General features: G+C 37.5%; 1 protein-coding gene across 2 annotated transcripts; it reads right to left on the bottom strand.

Moving 5' to 3' along the window:
• Nucleotides 1-3,389: 3,389 nt before the first annotated feature.
• LOC129882515 (probable anion transporter 4, chloroplastic) lies at nt 3,390-26,609 on the bottom strand. Of its 2 annotated transcripts, none has more exons than XM_055956835.1 (8): nt 25,896-26,609; nt 23,977-24,203; nt 23,247-23,613; nt 19,262-19,306; nt 19,013-19,159; nt 17,578-17,715; nt 17,456-17,489; nt 3,390-3,836 (listed from the first exon to the last, which is right to left on the bottom strand). In XM_055956835.1, the coding sequence occupies exons 1-8, from the start codon at nt 26,313-26,315 to the stop codon at nt 3,652-3,654; spliced, it is 1,563 nt and encodes a 520-aa protein (XP_055812810.1). In that variant the 5' UTR covers nt 26,316-26,609; the 3' UTR covers nt 3,390-3,651. The 2 variants fall into 2 exon arrangements, with proteins under 2 accessions (XP_055812810.1, XP_055812812.1); XM_055956837.1 differs by having other exon boundaries at nt 23,977-24,216; nt 25,896-25,984.
• Between the last annotated feature and the right edge of the window lie 342 nt (nt 26,610-26,951).

The following is a 26,951-nucleotide window of genomic DNA, read 5'->3' as shown; positions in this document are numbered from 1 at the left end:
CCTTAGTCCCATTATACTGTTATTTTCCTCTTGATATTGAATATCATTACCTATAAAAAGTTAAATGAATGCTAAGAGACTTGGGTGAGATACCTCCGGGTGTCTTATTCGCCGAGTTACGTCTAGGCTCTAAGCTTGGATTGTGACAGTTATGGTAGTAATTGCTATGATCATAAGGTCACCACTAAAAATATTTAATGACAATTGTTTAGACTTTAGTAGCGAATTTAGTCACCACAAAAAGTGAAAATTCTTGTAGTCCATACCTTATAAGGATTGAGGATATTCAGTTGTACAGTATTTCTGGATTGAAATCTAGTTTGATGGAGGAGGTTAAGTAGCCTTGATATATATATACCCTCACTTGCAGTAGCTCTTATAGACTATGCAAGTTATTATCAACACTAAACCTCATTATAAATATTAAGGGGGCAGTTAAGAAGGAAGAAAAAATATTGGTTGGCCAACTCCCTAAGGTAGTAGGCAAAGAGGTGATTTTTTTAGTGATGGACAGATTTAGTAAGGCAACTTACTTTATGGCTTTAAAGCATCCTTAGCATAGGATGTGGTTCATTTGATCATAGACAACGTTTTTAAACTACAAAGAATGTCCAAGACTCTGATAGGTATGTGATTTTTCACTAGCAAGATTTGTATGGAGCTAGTTAAATTGCAGATAATTTCCTTCCTCACTTTCATTGTCTATATCATCCCATACTAAACACAGATTGCTAATAGGTGTTTGGGATGCTACCTCATATGCATGACCTTTGAGAAGCCTAAGGAATGGCCTTAGTGGTTACCTCTTGTTGAATGGTGGTATGATACCACCTACCATTTTTCTTCCCACTTAATTCCCTATGAGTGGTTTATTGCCAGAAACCACTTCCCTTACTTTCCTATATGCCCTTTGATTTCTAGCTGGATTTGGCCGATAGAAGTTTGCAAGTGGGAGTCTACTTTGAGATCTCTAAAGTTTCACTTAGAAAGGTCCCGATGTAGAACAAAATCGCTTGTAGACAAACACAATACTAATAGAAATTATATAGTATATGATTGCATATTTGTGAAGTTGCATCTCTACAAGCACTTGTCCTTGAAAAATTAGTCTTTTTAGAAGATTTATGCTAAGTTCTATGGGCCTTTTCAGATTGTAGCCAAGGTTGGACATGTTGCCCAAACCCTGACCCTTTCCCCTCATTCTAAGATACATCCTACCTTCCATATCTATCATCTAAAGAGAAAACTGGGATCTCACACTTTACTACTCAACTTTCACAAGTTCACTTTGATTTCGAACATCTCCTCACAAGCTGAAGCTATTTTGGATAGGAGGATGTTGCCTCGCAAAGGAAAAGTATTTTATGAGGTTTTAATCAAATGGTTCCACACTAGCCCTGATGATACCACTTGGGAGGATCATGTGGATCTTCAACCTCAGTTTTTCCATTACAATCCTTAAGAAATCAGTATTTCCAAGAAATTCCTGCTATGTTCTATGGGCCTTGTGGCGAAGGTTGGATTTATTATCTATACCCTAGCCCTTCTCCCTCACTCTAAAATACATCCTACCTTTCATATCTTTCCTCTAAAGAGGAAATTAGGGTCTCACACTTGTACTACTCACCTTCCATCGGTTCACTTTAATTCTGCCCACCTCCTCATAAACGCTGAGACTGTGGATCTTTGACCTCGATTTTTCTATTACAATCATTGATAAATCAGTCTTTCTAAAAGATTTTTCCTAAGTTCTATGGGATTTTTTCAGATTGTGTCCAAGATTGGACTTGTTGCCCATACCCTATCCTTTCTCCCTCACTCTAAGATACATCATACCTTTCATATCTCTCAACTAAAGAGGAAATTAGGATCTCATACTACTCACCTTTCATCATTTCACTTTGATTCTCATCATCTCCTCACAGAACCTAAAGTTATTTTGAATAGGAGGATGGTGCCTCGTAAAAGCAAAGTTGTTTCTCAGATTTTAGTCACATGGCTCCACACTAGCCCTGATGATAGCACTTGGCAGGATCTTGAGTATCTTCAAACTCAGTTTCCCCATTTCAATCCTTACGACAAGAATTGTTTTAAGGGGTGGGTATTGTTACGAGCCTAAAGGAGTTGATGAGCTGGCAATTAGTTACAAGGTGCATAGTATAGTTAGCCAATTGTTTTCAAAAGTCAATTATTTAACTAACTTTTTCTTCTTTTTTTTGCTTTTCATTTTCCTTTATATTCTAGATAGGATCCACAATTGAAATGTGGTTGAAAGTATAATGTAATCTCATTTTTCTATCAATCAAATATTTGTTCAGGAGCCTTCAAGTGTGTTCCTTAAGACATTTCTTGTTAAATTCTTCAGTTCTGATAGTGATCCTATCATATGACCTATACAAGGAGAGCATGTTTAGATCCCATAATTTCCTCCTCGTACCATGAAATTTTCAAGTTACTCTTTGAATTTGATTTCGAAAATGACACATTCCCAAATATCATTTTTTATGAAAAAAATTATTCTCCATTTTTTTCCCATTTTCCGGCAGGAGGTGAAGTGAGTCGTGAAAGTTTTTCAATGAGCGGTGGTCAACTGCAATGTGTTTAGGGTTATGTGGTATTTTTCTATTGTTTTTGTATATGTTAGACTTATAAATCTATAGGTGATGAATGAAGGTCGACAGTTTAGGGGGCAAGTATGTAGGATTTCACTAAGGTACAGGTGACACCACTTTCAACAACAGATCTAAGAGTTTTTATTCTTGAACAATCTAAAATTATTTTGAATGTAACTAGTTAGATCTATAACATCCAATTAGAAACAGTATACGTTTGCCTTTTGGTCAATCTTCAACTCTATTTTCACTTCCACGCATTAAGAGGATTGTTTTATCTATTTTTGCCACATCATCACTAAAGGGTTACTAACTATACTTCATACGAAATTAGGAAATAATGAATTGCCCATGAAATTCAGCAATCGTTTGTTAGCTGATTAAAGTTATCCTAGTATTAGCAATGTAGGGATTAATTATGAAAAAATCTGTGTATTAATTAATGCAAATATTAATTATGCAGAATTTAGTTATTCATGTATTAATTATACATCTATTAGTTATTTCACCTTCTATTTTACATAAAATACTACCTAAATTCCCTCATAACTTACACATATATTAATTAAATGAATTTTTAAATTGTCAATCAAACGTCGTATTAATTTTATACATGAATAATTTATTTTCTATCTACTTACTAAGCATCATATAAGCTACACAGAAATTAATAAATGAATAACTTATTTCTTATCCGGCTACCAAACGCCCCCTGAGGGACAGAAGTTTAGAGGTGAATCTGTGTTCTCCCAACTTGTAAAAACAGAAACAACACTGTCAAAAGAATCAGAAAGGTTTTTACATGGATATTGCGTTACTAACCACCATCTCAGAGAATATTGCCATTCAATCCAACTTGACTGATATTTACATCGTTTGGCACTTCTTATAATGGGGAACTAGGACAACGGTCCTTACATTCCTCGTTTGAGAAAGAAACTATAAGGCTATAATAGAGCGGTCCATCCTTTTGGACAAATGAAGTGAACAGGAAAAGAAACCACCAAAAAATACAAAAGCAAAACAAGACAAAATCAATCTAAATGGAATCATCAAACTTTACTCTCTTCCCGGTAGAAAATACATTCCAGAAGACAGCCGCAGAAAAATACAAGAATGCTGTAACCACCAAAAATCCCTTGAAAGATCCCACCAGTTCAACAAAAAATCCAGCACCAACAGTTCCAATTATCGCAGCAAAAGTACCAGCAGTGTTCGATATACCTATACAGCAAGAAAAAGTAATCCAGTTAGCTCACTGAAACAGCATCAATAATATGCATACAGCGATCATCTAGTCCATAATTGAGCTGCTAACACAACATGGTAATCCAGTTAGCTCACTGAAACAGCATCAATAACATGCATACAGCCATCATCTAGTCCATAATTGAGCTGCTAACACAACATGCAATTTTCTACAACACAAATTGCTCTCATGGGAAAGCATGCATGTAAGAACATATCAAAACCCAAAATATTATACTAACACAGTGCAATACAACACAAACTAGACCAACTTACTTTAAAATAATACTCTAAATAACATATCGGCATTATGACCTATACCATGAAGTAGAATTTTAATTAATTCAGTAATACACTATCTCCAAGACCTATCGTCAAGCCCAAAAAGAGTCCTGTAACCTCCAAAGTTCACATCTTCGAAACAATGGTAGCTTTTCTTTTCTCCGTGGTCTCCCTAGCTATTTGGAAGAAAGGGTTGCAAACTATTGGCACTTGAACTAAAAAAAAAGAGAAATATAAACTAACATAAAAAATATTGTGATTTCCTTATATAGACTTGGGTAATTCTCCCCTCACGAGCTAAATATTGTGATTTCCTTGTATAGACTTTGACAATCCTCCCTTCATGAGCTAACTTCAAGAGTTGAAGTTAGCCCCAATTCATTTTTTCAATTGGTATTAGAGCAAGATTCATTAATCCTTATTATTGTGTTTCAATGTTGGGCCCATGTCATGTTTTCCACACCCCAATTACAGTCCTGGGCATAGAGGAGTGTCATGTTACACATTGATTAAGGGTATGGGTTATGATCTCCTTATAAGGACTTAGACAATTCTCCTTCATGAGCTAATTTTTGGGATTAAGTTAGGGCCAAGATCGATTTCTACAAAAAAAAAAGAATGGAGGAATGAAGAGATAAAATGGCCCGAGGAAAGCAAAAGTATTACTTGTAAACAATGTGTTCCTTTATGTCTTTGTGAAATGTACATTGCCTATTTAAACAATCAAATTTGAATGCTTTGCTCTGATTTTCCAATGTCTAAAGTATGTAGTAGATGCGATCACTTTAACAGTGACTTACATTGTTCTGCCGAGGTGTGTTAATATAGGTGAAGTTCCCACCACACCACCCCCAACTATAAATAGAAGGCTCCGAAAAAATATTGTACATGACAAAAACAGAAGGGAAAAAACAAGCAAAGAAACAAAGCAAGAAGGAAATCAGAAATTATGTTATGGTGGTTTTAGAAGAGATTTTTATGAAGGTGCAAAAAGCGTGCTTCAACAGAAGTATTCTTTAGAAGGGTCGGGCCAGTGTGATTGGCAATGACTTGGGTGATTGGTATATAGGCTAAGTTGCTCAGACTCTTCACTTTCAACGTCACACTTGTGTTGACATGACGTGGGTGTGAGTGTGGAATCCATACCAATTATGGTCAATGATGTCGGGTATTTTGACCAAAATCGATAGAGAAACCCGAAACGCATACAATGATTTCTCAGTCAGGAAGGAATGAGTTATGGGTCGGGGAATCGGGCATCGTCCCTCTTACATCCAATAGGAGCAAGAGTAGGTAAGTTAGTATCGATCCGGGAAGAAAAGATGGATATTCTAATTTGAACATCTTGTTTGGACTTTGGACTACTAGACTTATGTTCTTAATTTCTCGGTGTGGATATTGGCAGGAATTGACTAAAACTTTAGCATGGGTTCATGAACGCACAACTTTGGCCAATTTGACTCGCTGGAGAGATAAATCAGTGACCTTTTCTATTGCACAAGTAAGATTGGTTGGATTAGCTCACTTTTCTGTAGGTTATACATTCACTTATGCGGCTTTCTTGATTTACCTCTTTATCGGGCAAACAAAAGTTAGGATGAAATCATAATTTAGGCATACGTTTTTTTACGTTAAAAGATATTTATATAAAAAGTCGGTAACCAGAAGTTGCTTTAAAGATATTAACAGGTCAACATCACTACCGAATGTGCAATGAACTCAAGAACTCTATCATGACCTTGATATCATTAGAAATAGCCATGCTTCTCAAACAAACAAAAAACAGTAAGGAGACGCAACTATACTTGGAAATAATTCCAGATTCAGATTTCAGACATGCTCTCATAAATTGGTACAGTCCATTCTTTCGAAATAGTCCACCATAATTTTGGCACTTTTTATAACTCTATTTTTAGATATTTGAATTATTTTAACCGAATCCTAGCACTTGTATCCATACCTGGACCCATACTCCTGAGTCTTAAAATTTAGATCATGAACATCCGACTTTTAGATTTACACCCGTATCAGAAACCTGCATCTGAGTCCGAGCAAGGGAAAAACAAGGAAAGAAACGAAGGAAGAAGGTCATAGGAAATCATATCTTGGCGGTTTAGAATGAATTTACTATGATGAAGGTGCAAAAAGGTGCTTCAGCAGGAGTGGTTTATAGAGGGGTTGAGCCAGTTGGGGATCAGCTACAACCATTTACTTTTCATGAAAAAATGGACGGACAATGACTTGGGTGATTGGCATATAGGTTTTTTTTTTAAGTCCAATTTAGTGGGATTTCACTGGGTATATTGTTGTTGTTGAATATAGAACAAGAACAGGAAAATAGGACCATCCTTAAATTTTTATTAAAATGTTTCAGAATTCGGACAAAAAATACAGGGGTGCAAATACTTGAAAACACATGAATTTAAGCTAACAACAACATACCCAGTGAAATCCCACTAAGTGGGATCTGGAGAGGATAGAGTGTACGCAGACCTTATCACTACCTCGTGGATGAAGAGAGGCTGTTTTCGAAAGACCCTCGACTCAAGTGCCTCAAACCCAAGTAAAAAAGACGGAGAAACATTGAAGAAACCATGGCAGTTAATAAGCAAAGCAAATGTAAAGTCTACAATGAAGAAACAATAACAACCACAAAATAGTGTGATAATAGAAGCACGATACACAACATAACATGCTAAACCTCAACTAACCATAGAAAACTCACGCTCCCTCATTTTGAATTTTTCTCTCTCTAAATCTCTCTAGGTGATTTCATCACTGGTTCTGGCCGGAATGGCCATAGAACCGTCGGTGGAGCCTCCCAGACCACCGGACCAGGCTCAAAAGGAGCGCTTATCAATGGCGAACATACCCCAAAAAGAATCATCCACAAACTCGTCCTACAACGCTAGGAAATCGAATTTGAATGGGGCGATAGGTGAGGCGATTTCTGATGAGCAGTGGCGCTGGGCTCAAAAGATCATTTCCCAAGTCGATTCAGGAGTGATTCGAGTCATTCCAAGTCATAGAGATGATTCATGACATAAAGATCTATCTACAAACCAAAAATCATCTCTATCTAACATACAAATCTCGAGTTCTGATAGAGGCGATTTGGAGGAGTTTGAGTCTGGGTCGAACAACACCAATCCTAATATTCAACCAATTTCTGATAGTCAAAGGGATAATTGGATGCTTAGGGAGGAATGTGGAGCCCAAAGCGCATCCAATAACATATATTTGGAAGAAGGGGATGAGAACACTGATGGTCGACCAAGCTTAAAGGCAAAAAATGGTTTGAACAATAAGGAACAAGTGGAGAGTTGTTCGAAAGAAGAACACATTTCTGATTGTTCAGGATCAAAATTACTCATTGGAAGTGAGCCAAAGGAGTTGAATTGCCAAAACGAATTCTGATATTCTTAAATCTGCAGGTATGGTTGAAAATCTCAGTCAAAAAGATAATTTGCAGGTTCGAACTGTTCAAGAGATGAATTATGATAAAAATGGAGTTGGAAACATTGAAACTCCATTGAGTGATCAACCAAAACTGAAGAACTTGAATGTGGAAAATTCTGATGAAGAGGATAGACCTGAGACTAATACTCAGGTGCATACCAATGATCACAAACAACTCAATTTGAGTGAAAAAGAGGAAGGGATAGCAGGCCCTACTAATTCTGATCAAGCAATGAAGTTGATGGTAGGAGCTAATGTTGATCCTATTGTGATCTCTGAGGAGGAACCAGATGCAGAACAAATGGGAGATAAGACCAAAAGGAATTCCAGCACAAAGGTCACAACAGGTAAGTCTTCTAAATCTCATACTTATGTATCTAATTCAGATAATATTAATGATGCACAGGTTATGTATGAGAATATGCAATCAGATAATGGGAAAGCCAAGTCCCAGGGAATGGAGAAAACTGAAAAAAACAAGGGCCATGAAAAAAAATTGTTCTGATGAACCTGATAAGAACATCAAAGATAACCAGCAATCCCAGCAAAAACCATATATCCCCAATAATGTTCCCTTAAGAGTTTCTAGTAACTTTGAAGCTCTCAAGCCTAACAATTCCAATACAAACCAATCTAAACCCAATGATCAGAGAGTTCCTAATGTGCCTAATAATCCTGCACCCAAAAATCCTAACCAAAATAGAATTCCCAATACCAATATACCCAACCCCCCTAATCCTATAATTCCTCATTCCCTGGTGACTAGGCTGAAGGCCCAGGAAGCTATGCAGGTGACTGCTGTGAACATTGCTCCTCCTAAAATCACAACTAAGCAAGGATATCCTGCTGTGGTATTTAGAAAAGAGGACTTCATGGTTAAATTGGCTGAGAAGTGCAAATATACTCTTATTGGCAAATTCACCAACACCATGCCCAAGATGGAAGTTATTAGAAAGGAATTCATTTTACAAACTAAGCTCAGAGGTGGTGTTAAGTTGACTCACTTCAACTCCAGACATCTTTACATAGACCTCGATAATGAATATGATCATGCTACTGTATGATCCAAAGGCAAAATGTTTATACAAGGTCAACTAATGAGGCTTCAAATTTGGACCCCTACCTTCAAGCCTGAGGAGGAAACAGCTTTCGTCCCTATATGGGCTATACTGCCAGAATTACCTTGGCACTGTTACTGCATGGAAGTGGTGACACCTGTACTTTCTCCTATTGGTAAGGTATTGCTTTTAGATTTGACAACTTATAAGAAGACAAGAGGTAGTGTTGCAAAGGTGAAAGTGCAAATAGATCTCACTAAAGCAAGACCTCATCATATATGGATGGGATTTGATGAGGATGAGAATGGTGAGGGTAGATGGCAACCTATACAGTATGAGGGAGTCCCTGATTATTGTGATTATTGCAAACACCAAGGTCATATCAGCAGGATCTGTACTGTTAAAAGAAGAGATGAGGAAAATAAGAGGAGAAAAGAAGTAGAGGAAGCTGAAAAAAACAAGAACAAAGCTTCAAAAGGAAAGAATAAGGATCTGCAGATTTCTGAGGATTACCACGAGCAAGCAAGACAAACTGACTATGCTGATGATCAGACCAATCAGAATAGTGAAGAATGGCAAACACAAAAGAAAAAGAACAGAAAAAATTCCTACCAACAGCAGCAACAACAACCTATTCAACAACATAAGGAGCAGGGGACAAAGCAACAAGTTAATAACTCTAAAGTACCCCAATCTCCCACAAAGAAGAATCAGCAAGGTCAAAACCAACAAAAGTCAGGTACCATTTCTAACAACTCTGAGTTACATGTTTCTAATTCCCAGAAGTGTAATGTTGACTCTGGACCTCCCAGTCCCCAAAGGAAAGCTCCCATACCCCCCAACCCCACTAAACAGGTTAGCAAAATAAGGAGAAATCACAGGACAGGCAAAACAACAAGGGATCAACAAGCAGAGCTGATGAACTATACACTAACCTGGAGACTAATGACTCCATCAGGAAAGAATCAGGTATTGACTCAGTGCTCCCACTCCCTCATGATCCCCCTAATAATGCTATGAACACAATCAAGGAGGCTGAGCTACCCTCAGGTATTGACTCAATGCTCTCACAACCCCAGACACCCCCCAATATTATTAATATGCTGGTTGGTGCTGCTGTAGTTGATGGAGGTGAGGTTGGTGTTATTCAGGAGAAAAACACTAACACGCAGGATGGGGTTACCAAGGGGAGGGAAACTGACCTATCTAAAACCCCTGCTACCACTGCAAATGATCCTAATGCCAACTACAAAACAAAAGAGCATAGTCATACTCATATTAATACTGATACTGGACAGGTTATGCACTCAGTCTCCCAATCAGATGAAAATGAAGGGTCCATTCCTGCAGTTCAGAATCACAGTCAGAGATCAGATGACTACTCCCAAGGTTATGAACAATAAATCTACTTTGGGACTTGGCAAGAAAAAGAGAGATGCTCTAAAGAAAAACCAGAGTAGGGAAAAGGACAAAGAAACAGAGAATCAAAATCTGAACTATGTCGTTATGGAAGAACAGGAGGGAATATATGTTACCCCTCTACAGGTCCAAACCAGTTCCATTGTACTCAACAAGAGAGCAAAACCAGAGGATCTAACTGATGATTATAGAGTGACACACTCAGAAGATGAAGATGATCCTCATCAGTCAGAAGAAGCTCAGAATGAGGAAGATGAGACTAGTACCCAGCTCCTCAAGGCTTTTGGTTCTACCATGAACACTGAGAATCAAGAGGAAATCCAACAGGTTTCAGATAAGAATGGTTTATCACCAAGAGGTCAAAATGATAAGAAGAAGAAGGCTAGACAATATCCTTCCAATACTTCTGACACTAATGCTACTATCAAGAGTGGCATCAAAACTAGGTCCAAAGCTTAAAAACACTGATGGTTAATACAATTTGTTGGAATGCAAGGGGTATTGATAATCAGGGTGCACTGGATAGACTCCAAAAGCTAAAGAATTATCATCAACTTTCTATGATTCCTATTCTAAATCCTTTCTCCAACAGATCTCAACTTAATTTCTACAGAATTCAGCTTGGTATGGAGAGTGCAATTCATAATCCCAACAGCAAGATTTGGCTTTTTTGGAAGCAAGATATTGACTGCAATATTTTGGATCAGGATGAGCAGCAAGTAACTTGTGAAATCAAACATGTTTCTCGGTCTGAGGAATTTCTCATCACCTTTGTATATGCAAAATGCAAAGATTACACGAGAAGGGACTTGTGGGACAAGATGCTTCACTTTTCTAATCAGGAGAAACCTTGGTGCACCATAGGTGACTTCAATGTGATAACTGATGTGGAGGAAAAAAGGGGGGGCATACCTTACAACATGAACAAAAGTTTCGAATTCATAAGCGTTATTGAAGCTTGTGGTTTAACAGACTTGGGATTTCATGGTCAAAAGTACACTTGGTGCAATAATAGAGATGGAGAAGCTAGAATATGGAAAAGACTTGATAGAGACATGGTCAATGATAGATGGCTGGAAGTCATGCCTGTGACTACTATTAATCATCTTGCTTCTACTGGTTCTGATCACTGCCCTTTATTACTTAAATGTGCTGAGAGACACACCAACAATATCAAGTACTTCAAATTCCTACACTGTTGGGTTGACAATGATAATTTTTTGGAGACTGTAAAAACCTGTTGGGATAGACCTATGGAGGGAAATCCTATGAGAGTGTTCCATCAGAACATGAAGAGGGTCTCTAATACTCTAAGTAACTGGTCAAAACAGCAGTATGGGGATATCTGCTTCTGTAAGAGAGTTTGAAGATAAGGTAAGAAGTGCTGAGGAGGCTATCATCCATGCCAACACTGAAGAGAATAGAGCTAAACTCAACCATATCAATGCACAATATAGCAGGCATCTGAAGGTTGAGCAATCTATTTTAAAACAAAAAACTCAACTGCATTGGTTTAAGGATGGGGATGCCAATACCAAATATTTTCATGCTATTATCAGAGGGAGGAGAAGGAGACGTTTCATCCATAAGATCATTGATGAACAAGGGAATGTTATCCAAGGGGATGATCAGATTGCAGAGGCTGCTTGTGCCCATTTTAAGAAAATTTTTACTGGTGAAGAAAATGTGATCAATGAAACAGTGCTTAATTGTATCCCTGAGATGATCACTGAACAACAAAATGAGTTTTTTCATTCCTTACCTACCAAAGAAGAACTGAAACATGTTGTTTTCTCTATGAGCCCAACATCTGCTGCAGGTCCTGATGGCATGAGTGGAAAAAAATTTCATTCATGCTGCGAAATCATCAGTGATGATCTGATGAACCTGATCCACTATTTTTTCAATGGCCACTGTATCCCTAAATTCATTTCTCATGCATGTTTGGTTCTACCCCCAAAAGTAGACCATCCTAATAAGCTTTCTGCGTTTAGACCTATTTCACTTAGTAACTTCACCAGTAAAATTATCTCCAAATTACTGTGCCTAAGACTTGCTTCGATTTTAACTCAACTTATATCTGATAATCAGTCAGGTTTTGTTCAAGGGAGAAGCATATCAGAGAACATAATGTTGGCTCAGGAAATAATTCATGGCATCAAGAAACCGAAAGTTGGTGATAATGTGGTGATAAAGCTGGACATGGCTAAAGCCTATGACAGGGTTTCTTGGTCTTTTATATGTCTAGTTATGAGAAAAATGGGATTTGGAGAAGTGTTTATAGATATGGTTTGGAGAATCATGTCTAATAACTCAACACTGACACTCAGTCATTATTAATGGTACTAGGTATGGGTTCTTTCACTCAACAAGGGGCCTCAAGCAGGGTGATCCACTTTCTCCTGCTCTCTTCATTATTGGTGCTGAAGTTCTATCCAGGATGCTAAACAATCTTCATCAACACTATTTGTACACTGGGTTCCAAATGGAAAAAGGGGGTCCACAAATAAATCATCTGAGTTTTGCAGATGATATTATAATCTTCACCTCTACCTGCAAATATTCTCTGAAGCTTATTGTGACGACAGTGCAGACCTATGAAGAGAGCTCTGGACAACTTATCAACATTGAGAAAAGTCAATTCATGATTCCTATGAATACTTCTCATGAAATTATTGACAGGGTGCATAATATTACTGGGTACCGGTGCACACATGGCCCCTATTACCTACTTGGGGTGCCCCTTATACATTGGACGTCAAAGAATCATATACTTCACAAGCATGGTTGCCAAGGTACTTGCCAGAATAAGGGGTTGGCAGGCTAAGATCTTAAGCTATGGGGGTAGAGCTACTTTGGTCAAATCTGTCCTCCAATCACTCCCTATCCATTTGCTATCTGCCATAACTCCTACTACCACCACTATGAAACAAATTAAAAGTCTCATTGCAGATTTCTTCTGAGGTTGGGACAAGGAGAAAAGGAAGTACCACTGGGCCTCATGGAGTACCCTCAGCTTTCCTTATGAAGAGAGTGGGATTGGTGTAAAGAATTTAGATGATGTTTGTCTTTCATTGCAATATAAACAATGATGGATATTCAGATCTAAGAGGACACTTTGGGGAGACTTTCTTCAAGAAAAATACTGCCAAAGGGCACACCCTGTCATAAAGAAATGGAATACTGGGCAATCTCTTATATGGAAACATATGACGAACAATAAGAGTGATATTGAACCCCATATTCAGTGGACCATTAATTCAGGGAGTTGTAGCTTTTGGTGGGATGATTGGCTAGGAGTTGGCCCTTTAGCTATGCATAATGACTACCTACCAAGATTAAACAACATCACTGTGTCAAAATTCCTTGATCAAGGAGTCTGGAATGAGGAAAAAATAAGACAGCAAGCTCCTCAACAACTGGTTCACAAGATCCTCAACCTAACCTTTCAATATCATCCTAATGTTAAGGATCAAGCTCATTGGACCTAAACTCTCATGGAAACTTCACCTGTGCTTCAGCTTGGGAGATGGTGAGGAAGAAAAAGGGTAAGACATTGACTGAAACCAACATATGGCATAACAACATCCCCTTCAAAGCATCATTTCTGGTTTGGAGAGCTCTCAGATACAAGCTACCTACTAATGAGAGAATAACTTCCTTTGGCCATGATCCAGCAGCCTGTTATTGCTGTCATAGTCCTGGTTTGGATAATATTCAGCATATTTTTGTTACAGGAAAGATTGCTAATTACATATGGAAGTGTTTTCAAGTTTTTGGGGAATAGAGCATAACAGTACTACCTTAAGAAGTATCTTGATGAAATGGTGGCAGTTCAAAACCAATAATGACATCCACAAGCTTATGATACAGGTGTCTCCAGTCTTTATTTGCTGGAACATCTGGAAAAATAGATGTGCAAGTATGGGGGCAAGTCTTATAATGTTACTACAGTTATGTTCTCCATTGTCAAGGATCTATACATGTTGATATACACAGCTTATCCTTATATTAAGCGGTCGGGCCCTTCTCCGGACCCTGCGCATAGCGGGAGCTTAAGTGCACCGGCTGCCCTTTTATCCTTATATTAAGTGGCCTAGTAACTGGAAGGAGCTTGTGATTAAGGTGGAAAATTGCACACATGATATGACAATTCTGCAGGTTAACTGGTCCAAACCTCCTCCTACCATAGTTAAATTGAACACTGATGGTAGTGATCTTGATAATCCTGGTAAGATAGGTGCTGGGGGTATATTGAGAGATCATAAGGGCAAACTTATCTCTGTCTTTTCCACTCCATTGGGTATAGGTTCTAACAATCAAGCAGAAGTGTTGGCAGCAGTTATTGGGATTACTTGGTGTCTTCAACATGGCTACAGCAGGATTATCTTGGAGTCTGACTCAGAGCTACTGATCAAATGGCTTAAACAAGAGAGTAGCATTCCATGGAGCATCACCAAACATATTAGGGAATTGCAGGACTTGGTCAGATTGTTGGGGCAATTTCAGTGCAGGCATGTATTTAGGGAAGCTAATTTCCCTGCAGATACTCTCTCTAAACTCAGCCATATGATTGACTCGACTCATCACTTCTGCAACTACAACCAACTGCCTCAAGACACTAAAGGATACTTCAACTTGGACAAAATGGGAATGGCCTGTCTCAGAAGAAAAAAACTCAAACCTTGAGGAGCATTCTGAACCTTGACTTCTTGGTTACTATGGAAACAAATCCTTGTTTGCTGCAATCATCAATGCATGGATACAAATGCATCTGTATCTCTTTTTGTGTACTTGTTTCCTTTTCAATTTGGCTATCTCTTATTGTTAGTTATAGCTTCTTTGAATAGGACTAGTGTAGGTTTATTCTTTTCTTACTATTGTAAGGGGAGAGTCTCCCTTGTTTATGTTTTCCTAGTAATTTGTATCGAGAGGAGTCCTCTCATTAGGGATATAGTTACTAGGTTTACATTTCGTAGCATTGGGGATGAGTTAATTGACTTTAGTAAGTTAGTCGACTCATGAACCACCATAGGACCGAAGGTAAGGTTTATGTCCCCCTCATTGTACTTTTGTGTTTTTTAATTAATGGTAAGGCCTGGGGGTGTTGCTTAGCCCCTGACCCCCCAAGAGTCGTTAAAAAAAAAAAAAAAAACTCCCCTAACCTTCACCCTCTACTAGCCTTCTACCCTAACACGCGTCCTCCACCCCATACAACAAGGACGGTCTAACCACCACTCTATAAAACTTTCCTTTAAGTTTGGGTGGTACCTTCTTATCACACAAGCCTCCAGAAGCAAGCCTCCATTTCATCCATGCCGCCCCAATGTGATGTGTGACATCACTGTCGATGTCCCCACTATTCTAGAGTACGGACACAAGATACTTAAAACTTTCTATCTTGGGAATAGGTTGTATGGCAACCCTCACTTCCACGTCCACTTCATCTACCACAACACTGAATTTGCACTCCAAATACTCTGTTTTGGTCCTGCTCAACCTGAACCCTTTGGACTCCAAAATCTGTCTCCAAACCTCCAACCTAGCATTAACTTTGTCTCGTGTCTCATCAACCAATACTATGTCTTTTGCAAATAACATACACCAAGGCACCTCTTGCTGAATAGACTGCGTCAACTCATCCATCACCAAGGCAAATAGGAAAGGACTAAGAATTGATCCTTGATGTAGTCACATCTCAACTGAAAAGTGCTCTGAGTCTCCTCCCACCGTCCTAACCCGAGCCTTAGCTCCATCATATATGTCCTTTATCGCCCTAATATACATCATCGGGACACCTTTAGCCTCCAAAAACCTCCAGAGAACATCCCTCGGGACTTTGTCATAAGCCTTTTCAAGGTCAATGAACACCATATGAAGGTCCCTCTTCCTTTCCCTATACTTCTCCATCAATCTCCGAATAAGGTGGATAGCTTCAGTAGTCGAACAACCTGGCATGAATCCAAATTGATTCTCAAAAAACGGACAACCCATTCCTCACCCTCATTTCCACCACTCTTTCCCAAACTTCCATAGTATGGCTTAGCAATTTAATACCCCTATAGTTATTACAGTTTTGGATATCACCCTTGTTCTTGTACAATGGAACCATTGTATTCCACCTCCATTCATCGGGCATTTTTGCCGTCTTGAGAATAGCATTGAACAACCTAGTCAACCACTCCACACCTGCCTTGTCTGTGCTATTCCAAAATTCCACCGGAATCTCATCGGGTCCAATCGCTCTTCCCCTTCTCATCCTGCTAATAGCGCATCTAACCTCCTCAACCCTAACGCGCCTACAATACCCAAAGTCCCGAGTCTATCAGAGTGCGCCAAATCACCTAACACAATGTCTCTATAATCTCAATTTGACCCAATATGGATCTTTAGAGAAGAGTCCTAATTATTGAAAATTTAGTGGAGGGTGGCACAAAATTATGACATTGTTATATATTTATGTTATATGAAAGGACTGAAATTTCATATGATAAAAGTAGTGTGTACCTAATATTTGAAAAAGAATAATTTTGTAGCCTAGTTAGAGATGTGTATACATTAATATAGAGATGAACCAAATATATGTAACTACTAAAAGTGTCCTAAATAGGTAGTGGTTCAACATGCCATGTCAATTTATAAAAGAGCATGTCTTTAGGGACAACTGGAAATTTTGGATTGAAGAGTTTTCAAATATAAAAAGATCTTCATATTTTTGGAACAAAAAGGAAACAGAAGCTACATTAGCTGTTGTACAGATAAATGCCAAGGAAGCAAGTTAAAATTTTATATGAATTGAAATAATAAATTCAAATGACAGCTCCTTATTTAATGTAAACTTATCTGCTTATAAGTTGTTCAAAGTTAACCCCAGTAAAAAGATATACAAAAAGAAAGCCTGGAAAAGAGGAGTAAAACGATCACAGAAGGGTTGGCAGTGGTGCCATGAACTCTTGAATGGTCGTGCGGCTTATATCCTTTAATGGGCAAGATACTCGTAAACCAAGAAAAAAATTAGAGCAGAAAGAAACTATTATGAGGATGTTGTGTGCGTCTCTATTGAGAATACTTTGTGCACATTGACCAAGAAAAAGTTCTGAAAGATATTGAGCCCTACTTTTTAACTTATTTTTCGAGTAACCACTTCAAAAATGTTTCCCTTTCTTTCACTATTTATCAAATGAGAAGTGGATGCAGACAGACAGAAAATATGAAACAGCCTCTCAACCAGAATAAGCCAACATTAAACAATAACCATAAAATGCTGTTTCATGTGTGCCAGATAAATAGAGACATGAGAAAAAGTAACTAATATAAGGAACAGGACTAGTCTATTCCAACAAGTGGAAGAAGATCGAGAAATTGGACAAGAATTACCATGGAGAACGCCAGAATATTGTGGGGCAATCTCCTGTCAATAGATATAAATGGAAGATCAGTTCCACAATTGAAAACTTTTGCTTCACTGTTTCATGAAATTTATATCTTTAAATGCTAACCTGTAGGTTGACAAGGAAGCCACAATGACTAAATGCTTTCAGTCCTACAGCTAAAGTAAGCCAAGCAGATGCTATGGATGGACTTGGTGCCGTGGTTAAACCTATGAGAGCAAAACCAGGGCCGAAAAAACCTATTGACTGCAAAAAGAACAAATAAGTTGTGTTTGATACAAGTCTTACCGAGTGTGGCACCAAAAACAAACAAGACCAAAAAAAGAAGAAACGATAATTAAATATTCCATTATATCAATAATATTCAACAAGATATAACTAAGCATTGAACAAAACAAAAATAATTTGAAAAAAAGTAGATCAACAGTTCCACTACTGAATAAGACTGCTTTCAGCTTGTACTTTGACCAGACTAACCCGATAGAACCAGTAGCTTCTGATAACCAGCCATATCTGCCACATGCTATTAGAAATATTCGACTTTTAACAAATAAAGAGATGTGCCTTGAAACAACTGTGGGCTCCTTTTATTAGTGGTCAGTATTTACAAGGTGGAGATAAAATGGGGAGGACCTTTTTTCCAATCGCTGCATTCCCAAGAAATGAAACGTAGGCCTCATTTAATGTAATTTTAGCTTTGTTAAAAAGAATAATTTAATAATGTATAAACTACACAAAAATATGGAATACATTAAAAATGGGATAAAATTCAAGAGCAACAAATGTATAAAGTTAATATATTAATATACGTAGCATAACATATAGATACAATCTACTGGATACTAAGCTACAAATCCTACGTTAAGAGCGAAAAAACTTATTATATAAAGTTCTAGTCAACTACATTAAAAAAACTAAAAGCAATTAGTTAGTAGTGTAAGGGACACTCATCATAAGGTGTAAAGCATGCATGAACCTTTTCGGGTATATAGGACATACAACCCAAGGTAAAGCATGTACAGGAAAAGTGAAAACAGGAGGTGATGCTCCACCTAGAAAGATCTCAGTCCCTGCAAAACTTAAGCCCCACATGTGATAGCATCCATAGAAGCTCTACTCCATTGAAAGACAAAGTATGACGCTTTGGAGGTTCCAATGAGGCCCTTGACAAGACCTCAAACCAAGGAGTTGAATGACAAGATTATTAGTGATACATGTTTAATTGAATAGAATTGGATACACTTAAACCCAAACTATATCATACACGAAGGAGGAGCAATCCTAGTGCCCTTTTCTTCTTCTTACTACATTCTCTAGATAATTGCATACCAAAGGTTTGTTTAAATTCCCTAGTCAAGTTTCTAATTTTCTTGAGTTATAATCCCTAGAAGTAATTGCAAAGCCAACTTTGTTTCAAAGACTACTTTAAGAAAAGGGGATTCTCACCCACACTTCTCTTCAAGGGGTAGGATTGAACATGATCAGTTATCAAAACAATGATCCAGAGGAAAACAAAAAAACAAGGGATATGGAGAAAATCTACCTGCATAACTTTCCGGGTCAGGGTCACACTTATGCCTCTTTGGATCATCGTGTCTGACAGGACCCCAGCAAAATAGCCAGTCAACGCCATCATACTCCACGGAACGGCACTAAACCATGCTGCTTGTCTAAGATCAACATGATATATCTAAAAGGAAAGATACAGCTATATCACTACAATCATCACAAAAAATATATTGAAGTCAATTAGATGATGTAACAATGACACCCATCTGCAATAGTTACTCACAGTTTTGAAGTAAATGGGCATCCATGATAATATAACAAAGAATCCCTGCATCAAGAACAAAGAATTACCCACTAAGACTGAATAACTTAGAAAATAAGTATAAGATAGGCCAAATACATAGACAGCTCCTTAAAATTGTCACAAATTTTCAGTTAAGACACTTTTACAAAGCCTGTAACATATACGACACCTAACACACATAAAAAATATATTATTAAACACCTCATGCAAATGTGGCACAATCACTGACTCTTACTACGAGCTAGGCGAGTGAACCACTGAATTTCTTCTCTTTTTTCTCCTATTTCTTCTTCCATAGAGAACCCAGCCATCATCTTTTTCCCTGTCATGACAGCTCACTAGGCATCTACTGCTATGAATAGAGGAACAATATAGTCATAGAGAAAGGTGAACTGTAACTTAGTATTCTCTTTCTTGAAAGAAGGAAAGGAAAGAAACGTGCTTCCTTGAGTTTTCATTGGGGAGAGAATGGAGAAGAGCTACTTGATTCTTTCAGCTCTTTAAAAGAATGAAATCAGATTTGAATACCTGTATCTCCGTCGAAAATACAAAATAAATTCGTGCAAGGTTTTCACTAAGCAGCTTTTGATGGTGTGACACTGTCTGGAATAATCGCATCCCCTCTTAGTCTTAACTTTTATCAGCCCATTCCTCATATTGTTAGTCAAAAACATTCAAGTTAAAGAATACACTTCTTACAAGAACTGCCACAAAAAAAAGTGTAACCCGAATTGACAAACCTCAATAGCCCATAGGTGGGTGTGCTGGAGAAGGGGGAGCGGTGGCTCTTAGTGTAAGCTGGTGGTGACATTATTGGTGCTGGAGTTTTTCAGTCGAGGCAAAATTTTCTTCTGGAAAGGAAGATGACAGAAGGAAGGGTTATGTGAAGATGTTTTCTCTTTTCGCCTTTTTGTACTGACATGTCTCTTTTTCTGTGTTTTGCTGATATGTAATCTTTCTACAGTTTGATTTGCCATGTAGAAAGAGTCCCAAGAGAGTGAGATTCACGCATCTTGTATTGGCTAGGAGCTGTTAAATTTGTGTTCAAAAGGCACAATTTTGTACATACATAAGTGTCTAATAGGTAACAACTTAAGTTCAAGTGTCTAAATGAAAATTTGTGGCAACTTTAGGGGGCGGTCTATGTATTTGGCCTATAAGATATTAAAAGTACATATATTTCCACAGAGATTTGAATGAGAGGAAATAGAAACATGCATAAGCAAAGAGCCACTTGTTGTAACACCTCATGCTTTAGACTATGGTTTTAATTGTCCGACACATAAATTGGACAGGAACCCAGTGAAGTTGATTGAAACTAGGTATAAAAGTCAAGTCTTAATTATGACGAGTAAGTTAGATGTGAATTAAGGTCATAAGGAACCTCTAGCACAAAGTTGAGTTGAAAGTTTCTCTACCGATTAGGTTTCCATATGAACTCATACAAGGGTCAACTTCAAAAACAAGCACATCTCCCAGAATATGAAGAGTTATGTGGCCTATTATCTATCAAATTAAAAGTCTTTGAGTTTAGTTTCTAACGCATCCAACTGCTTGTCAATCCGACTTAGTATAAAGTTACGCGCATTTTACTAAAGGGCGGTCAAACTGGCCATGCAAGACGCAGGATGCAATGAGGTAGGCCATTTTTCCAGTGTCTATGATGTTAAGTTACTCTATTTTATAAGTTTAAGTTGGGGGTTCATAGGGGCACTCATCTTGGACGACTTAGGGTTTATTTTCTCTCAATTTTTCTCCTCTCCTCAACCTTCAACACCAAGGTATGTTCCTCCCATGTATCTCAAAGTGTTTCTAAACATTATTAATCATTAACCACGAATTCTTAACAAGATTCTAACATCAAACCCTCCTCCTATCTCTAGTGAAATCAAGAACTCACTCCTAGGGTTCAAGACGTAATTTTGAGCAAAACCCACCATTTATCAAAGAGATTATACATCCTTCCACATCAAGGTAAGCATAATCTCACGATTCCATAGTGATTCTAATATAAACTTATGTATCCTAAGCAAAAAATCTACCATCAAAACCTAGGGTTTCTAAGAGAATTCATCTCAAGGTTCAAGAATAGACTTCTGAGATTCTTCTTAAACATTAGGTTTTCAATTGGAGCGATCTAACGTATGTAAGGCTAACTCCAAGTGTGGGAGCATCATTGTTCCTCCCTACGATCCATTTTTCCATGTCTACGTAATTGCCTTCATGAACTATTAAGTTATGTACAAAAAAGCCAAGTTTTCCATGAATTTCCATTCGTGAACCAATTAGGGATATCCTATGAATTCAATGATGTTTGTTCATGTAGATTTAATTTGAACTCATGAAATCCTATGAATTATTCATCAATGCTCATAATTATTCGACCACGATTTTGATAAAAAGTACGATTTATGAAAATTGAAAAATATGATTTTTCCTTCAAAGAGGATTTTAATGATTTCTTTCGAGAACTTGCTTATAAAAGAAAACCTATATGATTTGAACCAAGGCTCCATAGTATGATTTATGAACTATGATTTAAGCCAAGGCTCCACAGTATGATTTATGAACTACGACTTATGGGATTCTAGGGAAAACATGTACCTCTCATGATCTCTACAAGATATACACATGATTCACGTCATGACTTATGGGTTTCCAAGCCAAACATGATTTTCATGGGCATTATACCAAATTATGATACATGAGCTTAAAGCTATTCATGACAAGTTTTTGGAGTAATGGTTAACACCGAGAAGGCATGAATTCAGATAGTGAATGCCCGAAACTATGTTTGCCGCCATAGGTTTAGGGTCCTTCCGTTGATTTGGGTGAATCCTCATGATTCTTGAAGAGGCTTATGTATGTATCCCTTGCTAGCAAATCATGTATGTACGTCTCATACCCAGCAAGGTATGAGGCAACTTAGTTGATCTGGCCGAGATTAGAATCCATGTGTTTCCATGGTGGACGATGGTTATGTCAGGTTAACCTAAAAAGTATGATACATATGATATGAAAAGACTATTTTTATGAGTTAAGATCCATTTACTCTATGTTTTACTCATGGTCTTCAATTATGCAGTTTACATCATGTTTCATTCAGTCATCTTACATACAATACAAATTCCATTACTTACCTATTGTGCTACATTTTAAATGATGTAGACTCAAGTATTCAAGACAATCGAGCAACATGTTAAGACTATGTTTCAGCTCTTGGCGAGCTCCATTCGTTCTTGGAGTATAGTAAGTCCGTTAGATTGGTAGCGTATGGTTAGGCAGGGAGCATGGTCAGTTAGTATACTCTTATGACACGTATTCCAGTTTTGATTTTAGTGCCACTTCAAGAACTTAAACTATGATTTGTGAAATTACTTTATTTACAAGACTTGTTCCCTTATGTTAAAGGAATCCCTCAAGTGTTTTAAAATTATGCATTCTGCTCATGTCTAGATGTATACTCTATGTTTATGCCATGTAATGGGTTCGCTCGGGCCAGTGATGGCATCGAGTGTTAGTCCTGCATAGTGTCTAGGCTCGAGGCGTGACACTTGCTCATAGATTTAAAATTTAGCATACCAGAAGACGTCGACAGATATTTAGAAATAGAAGGGGCAGCCCGATTCACTAAAGCTCCAGCTATGCGCGAGCTCCGAGGAAGGGCTTGACCGCAAGGGTCTATTGTAAAAATGTATTGCACTAAGAGGAGACACATAAGTGCCTTCAGCATGTTATGAAACTCAACAACTTTAAACAAAGTGAATTTCCTTCCGGATACCAATAATTTGTAATATTTACACCTAATATGATGGTGCTTTGCAGATTCTTGATCCACTAAGATATGGACTTCTGGATAAGGCACAGTAGCTTAGCACCTCTATAAAATTAAGCAAGCTAGCACAGAAGTAGACAATTATGCATTGCTATCGAAATAATTATACTATTGGATAGTTATGCGTACCCAGCTATGCATGGCATTTGCAACAATTATAGACCATGTGGGTAGTTTGGAGAGTAAACACCTGAAAGGAGGGATCCCTTTGCTTGTTTTTGATTTACCCTCAACTACAGTGTGTATCTGCCCCTTGTTCTGTATATACCTCAACTCATGTATGGATATTTGCCGACTATGTTCAGGAGTACTAGAGGTAGCAGAAACCCACACTAAAACCCATAGGAATCCGGACAAGCCAAATATCACAAATGGTCCAAATAGGCCACCTTGTGACATAAGTATAGGAGAAAAGGTAAGTCCAATAGCACTTCCAAGCTGAAAACCAGCCATGGCAAGTCCAACAGCCCTTGAGCGCTCAGTAGGAGGAAACCACCTACAGGGAAAAGCACCACTTTTAAAGCAACATGGTAAACCAGATCTTTCAGTTATACAGCCTACTATTACAACTGAATAGTACTTCCTCTGTCCTAATTTATATGACTTACTTTCCGTTTTAGTCGTCCCAAAAAGAATGACACATATCTATATTTAGTAACAACTTAAGTTTAAAATGTCCATTTTACCCTTAGTGAAATGATTTATAGTCACACAAACATTTATAACTTATTTTAGACCACAAGTTTCAAAAGTCTTTCTTTCGTTACTTCCGTACCAAGTCAAACTAATATAAATTGGGACGGAGGGAGTAAATCATAGAGACCATATTATAAATTCAAAAGTTTCTTGACTTCAATACCTTGCAATCATATTATTCATGCAAGGAAGAGCAACCCCTTCAGCAATCCCTAGCAGCATCCTCATGGCAAGTAATGCCCATAACGATGCTTCTGCTGCCCAAGGAGTTAGAAGTGTGGCCATGGACCATAAAGCCACACCCCATGCCATGACTAACTTACCTCCGTAGTAATCCACCAGAGTTCCCCCGGCTATTGGCGAGATCAGGTATCCCCAGAGAAATGATGACTGCCATTAGTAACTATTTTTCAATCAGAACATTGAATATCAAATGCAAGGTCATAATAGAAATGGAAACATGATTTGTTAGTTGATTTCTTTCATTAAGTTGAAGATTTGTTCATATGTTATCATAGCTACTATAGTAACACATGAATTCAAAAATTGGTCAGTACCGTGAATATCTAGTTCTTTGGCTCAATTCAAGAAATGCATATTTATCAGGAAAATTCTTTACCATAAAAGACTCAAACAATCAAATTCAAACCACATTAGGATGTCCAACATGAGGTTTTTGGGAGAGAAAATAGTTTAGTTTTCAAATTCACATTGGAAAATAAGAACACCGAAAGAAATATTAATTTTGAGCAACTGTTCAATCCAAATGAATTCGATTGGTTGGGATTTATTGCCCTTTTCTACCTAAAAGTCTATGAAGAGTTTTTTCGCATTTATAGCGCGTACGTTGAAAGTGTTCAATATAAGTGAATTCAATCGTTTGGGATGTCTTCCCACTTTTCTACCTAATAAAAGTCTGAAAAGTTTTTGGCATTTACCACATGATGGTTGCCCAATGTGAGTTGCCGCTGCATGGGAGCCATTGGACCTTGCGAAGGAAATTAAGAAAATTCTCCCCCACACCCTCCAGGGATTTTGTTTAGTGTGGTGGGCCATGGGGAAGGTGGTCGTTTGATTTTGATTTATGAAGTATTAGCTTTCATACATTGTTAAAACAGACCATGTGAATATCAGATTTGTACCCTTAGATATTGTCACATTTAATTCCTCCTCCCACTCACATGCCACCCCACCCAGAAGGAAAGAAAGAAAAGAAAGTGAACAGAAAGTACAAAATGTTAGATGAAATACAAAGGTTGTGAAAAAGCTAGAACAAAACAGAGGACATTTCCTTTTTTTCCTTTTAGAAAATTAACTTTGACCTAAAATTAACGAAATCAGATTATCATATAAGATACACACTTCCACACCTTAACAATACTTTTATACGAGATCTGACTTGAGTTCTAACTAGGTAGACGCCTAGTATCTGAGGTAAAAAATTGACTTAATGAATCAAGTCAACTTTTCTTACACCAGATTCACCATATAATATTTCAAAGAAACAGTTAGCAACATAAAAGATGAGTGACTTGATATCATTGAAAAGGTCACAGAGTAATTCTTTTTAAGCTTGGATTTTGAATTGCATTGTTGATGAAAATGGAAGAAAGTCAGCTCAGACACTAGCCAATGTAGACAGAATTATCCTAGTTGACTTTTTTCTTTCTTTCAACTTGGCCAATGAACTTGTGGACTTCATTTTCCAAGCCAAAATTTTGAACTTGCTAGTTTATATACTAGCACTCGAACATGTACACACTTGGAGCGGTAATTTAAGAAGATAGTGAATTTAAGATATGATCTTCTAGTAAGTTTGATCTAAGATATAGGAGATGAACTCTTTACCTATATTCATACAAATATGTATATTTAGTCTTATTAACTCCACAACTATCTCTGTCATCAATTTCCAAATTAATTTATTTATATATACTACAATATTTCAGAATGTAAGTAATTCAATACATACTCCTTTTGCTGAAGGTGTGGATGGTTATGTTTAATCAAAAAGGCCATTAACTAAGAGAATTGAGTTTGGAAACGAAAGGTTTCATAGTCATAGAGATAAAATTAAAGTACCTGAACAACGCCAGCAAAAGATTGACGCCAACCATGAGAAAGAGATAGGGGAACTATAGCGACTGACATCACAACTCGATCCGCGTTACATAAAGCCAAAGACAAGGCTAGCATTGCCACAACTTTCACTCTCTCCGAAGTGATGAACTCCACAAAGCTCTCTTCTCGCTGTATGCTTCCGCTAGCAACTGATTGAGAATCATTTGAAGAAGCTCGTATTCGATTACACCGAACCGGACCCGAAACTTCGGTTCTGAAGAAACTGTTAGCAGTAAACAATTTGAAACAGTTCTGATTGGACGAAAATTTGCAGTTTGAAGGCAACTTGACGTTGAATACTTCATATCTAGCAAAGGAACTAGGTTTCCTGAAGGTCGAACCAAGGCTTAGATAACGGAGAGTCGCCGGAGAATTCATCATCTAGAGATTAGTGCGGCGGCACTGTAGTGTTGTCGCCTGCTGCTTTGTATTTGTGTGACAATCGAAAATGATCAAAATAGAATTAATTCACAAAAAAAAAACCTGATTTTGCATTGAATTACGGATGATACCCTCCTTTAAGGCATTTAATTTTGATCCGGGAATGTCACAGTGGATAAAACGGCGGCTGTTTATTAAACTTGAATAGCACGTAGGAATTGACGTCATTTCAGAAGCCGCAAACGCCGTTACGGAGTCTGTCGCCATTTGTTCGTACTGATAAAGTTCAGCTCTACGAATTACCTGATTACTCCTTTCGTCCGCTTTTACTTTATCACAATCCGTGCTTCACACGGTTACGAATGAAATTTACTAAATCAGTCATAAGCAAATGTTATCAGCTTCAAATGAGCCTCTTTTTGTAAAATATTTTATGACAAATTACAATAAGCTTTTTATCGCTTAATATTGTTGAAATCCAATTTTGACCAACTCATAAATATTTTTTGAATTGCTATCTTAATAGATAGGTATTTTTCAAAGTTATTTCTTTATTAAATAAATAAATTTATATTTAATTTTATCCAATAAATCATATTTTTGACATTCATAATTTATAATATTTTTGCTATTTAT

The sequence above is a fragment of the Solanum dulcamara genome, chromosome 3, assembly GCF_947179165.1.
Source record: "Solanum dulcamara chromosome 3, daSolDulc1.2, whole genome shotgun sequence".
NCBI lineage: Eukaryota > Viridiplantae > Streptophyta > Magnoliopsida > Solanales > Solanaceae > Solanum > Solanum dulcamara.
The sequence above is the reverse complement of the archived record's forward strand: the minus strand, read 5'-3'. Positions and strand labels throughout refer to the sequence as shown.